General features: G+C 45.1%; 1 protein-coding gene across 1 annotated transcript; it reads right to left on the bottom strand.

The window, feature by feature from the left end:
* Positions 1-336: 336 nt before the first annotated feature.
* Positions 337-4235, bottom strand: LOC149016966 (cytokinin dehydrogenase 5-like). The gene is made up of 5 exons (XM_089151270.1): positions 2853-4235; positions 2625-2752; positions 1918-2193; positions 1472-1734; positions 337-1130 (listed from the first exon to the last, which is right to left on the bottom strand). The coding sequence occupies exons 1-5, from the start codon at positions 3727-3729 to the stop codon at positions 797-799; spliced, it is 1878 nt and encodes a 625-aa protein (XP_089007396.1). The 5' UTR covers positions 3730-4235; the 3' UTR covers positions 337-796.
* Between the last annotated feature and the right edge of the window lie 507 nt (positions 4236-4742).

Here is a 4742-nt window from a genome sequence, read left to right as displayed (position 1 = left end):
TCTCAGGTATCAATCAGATCAACATGTGGGTCAATCAATTGTTGACAAAACCCTAATCACATTGCCAGCCAAAACCCAGATATAAAAAGATTGACATTTACATAATCGACGAACGCAATAGCTTTCAACAAAAATCTGATGCTCATGCCCACGGTTTGGAAAATAGAATGGTTACAAAACCACCTCAGTCCTCAGAGCTGGCTGGTCTATTTTATCAAATGGTTTCTATCCGATCTCGAATATTTTCATGTCCCCATTCTAAGTCCACCTTTCACTGGCCCATTATAAATTGACAGGTTGGGCCCGGTTGGTGGTGGGCTAATTTTATCAGTAACTATCAGTAGTACCATATTGGATGTAGAAACTAGAATTTTACTTTTACTCAAGCCAGTAAAAAACAAGAGAGCTAGAAATGTAATTTTAAGTTTTAAACAGGAAAATTATTACATCTGTAAAGATAAATTGGAAAAAAATGAAAAATTGACCGTCCAATAAGGATTCTCGGCAAACAAGGGAAGAGAAGAGAAAGGGAAGGGATTCCATTTGATTGGAGAAGAGTAGGTTGAGACAGGATTCAACGTGTGGGCCGGGCGGTCGGGATCACGGGCACGGCCACGGCCACATGTGCATGAGTGCGAGACTTTGACTCATGTGGGCCACCACACCCAATCATCAATATAATCCACCTCCGCCGTCAGATATCTTTTCTAACTTTTCAAGGCCCCACCTCTCCAGCTTCCCTTTTTTTCTCAGATTAAATTCTCTATACAAGGAGAAAAGAATTATTTAACTATAACTAGGAAGAAGAGGTTAAAGGTAGGAGGGAAGAGGGAAATATATGCTGGCCAGGGGCTAAAATGCGCTTGGGGTCGAATTGAATCTTGAGTTGGGTGAAGTGATCCCATTTGTCACCGAAGTGGTCCATCCATTCCTGCTGGCTGTTGTAGTTTGGTAGGTATTGTTTAATTCCAATCCCAGCTTCTTTGCAGAACCCAAGGATCCGACGGTTCTGATCCTTCAGATACTCCAATGTTTGTGTCTCTTCCCCAGAATCCAACGCTGATCGGAGAAGCGCAACCAGGTAGAACTCTTCTTCGGCTATTGTTACCACCGAGTTTCGATCGTCCCATCTGCATCACACATACATTCAAATCAACACATGGAATCATAATCTCTCTCTCTCTCCTTTTTAACGTTTTCTGGGTATTTTGGATTTTGCTTCCATCTTAGTTGGAAGTTGGAACCAAGTTCGATGGGCTCTGTGGATTTCCCTGTCATTATGGGCCTCTAATGGGTCATCCCTGTATGTTCATGGCTAGAGATCTAGAGAGAGAATCGAAAGGGCCCCATTCAGTCATTGTCGTTTCTACAGTACGAGCGGCAGCTACATGGAAAACCGACCGGCGACCGGGGGTTCGACCATTGAGATCCAAATGTCAAAAGTAATGCAGGAGAAGAAGTCATGACTTACTTATTTTTGTTCATCGGGTAGATGAGGATGGGCCCACTTGTCTTGTTAACCAAAATGCCCTTGAATACGCCTCGGTCAAAGTCTTCGATCCTTGACTTGGGAACAAAGAGGTTCAACCATGGGTGTGGTACATCCCACAATCCCTTGGACCGGAGCTTCAATTCTGCCTTGTGAACCCGGTCCAAGAAATCCACGTAAGGAAGATCAGTTGTGAAGACGGATGACGGTATGAAACTAAGGTTCTTCAGCAAAGCTTCAACTTCCTGCAACAACCCCCAAAAAATAATATTGTTTTTTCAGAAAATATTCTTAACCATCAAAAGCAATAATAATAAAGTAAGAGAGATAGAGACTTTAATGAACCCAAAGATAAACATTTTTATACGTGCATGCATGGTGCCTTTTTCCCTTGAACGGGTCACATAATAGAATAGAATAAGAATTACCTGATCGACGGTTTCAGCTGTATATTCATCGTAGTTCTTTGTAATTTCCAAGCAGTAGAGAACGCCTCCATCAGAAGAAAGAGAAGAGATCTTAACGGGGTTACGAGGGGAGAAGAAAGAGGATCTCCAGTTATTGATGAGTCCTTCATCCACGATAACAAAACCCTCCACGTAATCGAACTTCTCACTGGCGGGTCGTCCATGCAGAGAGATGAGATACTCTTGGTCCTTGGTGAAAGTTGCGAAGTTGGAGTAGAGTACTCGAATCCACCTTACCTATACGAACCCAAAGTGGGCCAGTTCCGGATAAAACAAACGTTAGATTATTAGAAAGAACTGAAGAAGAGAGACATACACGTCAATAACATTGCCAGCTTTGTCACAGCCATTTCGAGATCAATTAGGGTTAAAATAAATAAAGGCAAAAGAAACTTATAAAACCCATCCCAACTGGACCCCAATGCTTAAACTTTGTTAGGTCATGCTACAAGTTTGCCTTTTTAGGTCTGATGATCAGGATTCTCTACTACTGGGAAAACAGTGGGGTGGTAAAAAAAAATAATTGTTTCAACTTGCAGTTTTTTTTTTCAAAACTTAATTTCATGGATTTTCTGGCTGTTCAAAGTAGACCCCTTTGAAGTTTCAAAAATATAGAAAAGAAAATACTGTAAGATGACTTGAACTCTGCAGGGATGTGAGATATATACCCTCTGTGGAGCTTGTTCAAGGGCAATCCTAGCCCTGGTTATGATCCCGAATTGTCCTAAACCACCAAGAACACCATGGAAGAGTTGTGAATTTTGTTCCTCAGAACACGTCAAGAGCTCTCCCTTTCCTGTAAGCCCGCCCATGAAGATCAAATTGATCAACCAAAATGCAGGACAAGTATATAGCAGACAACAACAGTGAAAAGCTAGCTCTAAAAATGAACGAACCTGTAACGACGTCTAGTTCATAGACATTGCTAATCTGAGGGCCGTGAAGGAAGGCTTGGCCACTAATGCCAGCGTTGGAAAGAGTTCCACCAACGGAAAGGTACAAGTAATCTGTCCAGGATTTTGGTGCAAGCCCAAATTCGAGCGTCGACGTCAACACGTCTATCCACAGCTCTCCACCCCAAACGTCGACGTACATGTCTTTCGAATCAATCCCTGCCACCACAGGCGACGGTGGACGGAGAGAGCTCATTGTCTTCTTGTCGCCGCCGCCGCCGTGGCGGTGGCTACTCATCTCTATCACTACACCGTTGTCTGTCTGAGCTTGACCGTTAGTGGAATGGCCGTGACCCTTGGCGGAGACGGTCCAACCGTGACCCGAATCGTAGACCGAGCGAACCATCCGGGCCACTTCGTCGGCGGAAGTGGGGTGTAAGACTGCAAGGGGCTTGGCACGGACCATTCCGCCAAAATCGAGAGAAGCCGCCTCCACGTCGGTGGGGTCGACGCTGAGTTTAAGCTGAGTCTGCAATCCCAGCTTTATAAGTTCATGGAGGTCCACCATTTCTTTGGTTGATCCGACGGTGGAGATCAATCGGCTGACGAAGAAAGAAAGGAGCAGCAGCTTCAGCTTGGTAACCATCAAAGACATGGCTGTTGCTGCTGGTGGTGGTGCTGGTGGATGATTTGCTTTTGTTGTTGTTGTTGTAGTTGTAGTTGTAGTTGTAGTTGTAGTTGTAGTTGGTAGGAGAAGGGAGTAGCAAGGCAGCGTGTCTCGCGGTGTGTGTTGGGAATTTATAGCAGTAGTGGAGGAAGCAGGAGAGGCAGTAGAAGAAGACGGAGAAGAAGAAGATGGGAAAAGTGTTAAACTACGCATCCCGAAGGTGCAGAGAAGATGGAAGTTCTGGTCTGGACTCTGGAGGGGATAGAAAGAGAACAAAATCTTGTGGCAGCTGCTGCTGTGCTGCTGCAAACACTGCGTGGGGAGTCGTGGTGCTAACGTAAGCCTGGATTGCGCTTTAAAGATTTTATACGCAACATGAAGAGATTCGCTTCGTCCCCTATCGCCCCCACCTTTCCTTTCCCAGTTCCCCTCGCTCCCTGCTCTGCTTTTTCACGTTACCCTATTACTTACAGGTTTAGCAAAATCATAAACCAATCTCGCTCTCTTTTTCCTCTCTCTTTCTCTCTCTTTCTCTCTCTCTCTCTCTCTCTCTCTTTTTCTTCTTCTTTCTTTCTTTCTTTCTTTCTTCCTCTGTGCCTCTGTGAACGGAGGAGGGAGATGGAAGGAAGGCTCTTCTTCTGGGTCTCTGTGGTGGTGCTTGCTGTCCAGGATAAAAGATACACGTTGTTATTTATAGGGACAAAGAGGGGTTGGTTGGTTGGGACTTGGGAGAAGCAAAGAGGAGGGTGGGAGCGCCACGGTTGGCATTCACGTGCGAGGGGGGGGGGGGGGTTAGATCACACGTGTGAGGGAGGAGTGAGGCAAAGTCTCTGAGCTAGGTCCAAATCAAGTTGGTGGGCCAGGAGTGAGGATGCAGAGATTGGAGGCCCACTCTTGGATACGGAGGATCCATGTGGGGACGCGAGCGAGGAACCCTTCACGTGGGATGCAGTGTGGGAAGAGAAGGCGACTCTCTCTTCTCTTCTCTTCTCTTCCCTTCCCTTCCCTTCTCTGCAACGGTTCTTCTTCTTCTACAGTTCTACTTTACTACCCCTATTTTATTTATTTTATTATCATTAATAACAAATAGGGAAATTTAATACGCTAGCTCCACAGAGCAGACAGGCAGGGAGGGAGGGAGACCCTGAAACCAAACCAATAATGATTATCTCTTCTTCTCTAATCTCTTCTTAACTTCTTTCTTTCCCTCTCTCTTTTACCATTCT

Source organism: Hakea prostrata, chromosome 4 (genome assembly GCF_041222555.1).
Source record: "Hakea prostrata isolate BN-2017 chromosome 4, UWA_Hpros_2, whole genome shotgun sequence".
Classification (NCBI taxonomy): domain Eukaryota; kingdom Viridiplantae; phylum Streptophyta; class Magnoliopsida; order Proteales; family Proteaceae; genus Hakea; species Hakea prostrata.
Note: the sequence above shows the minus strand (reverse complement) of the source record. Positions and strands in the feature narration are given on the sequence as shown.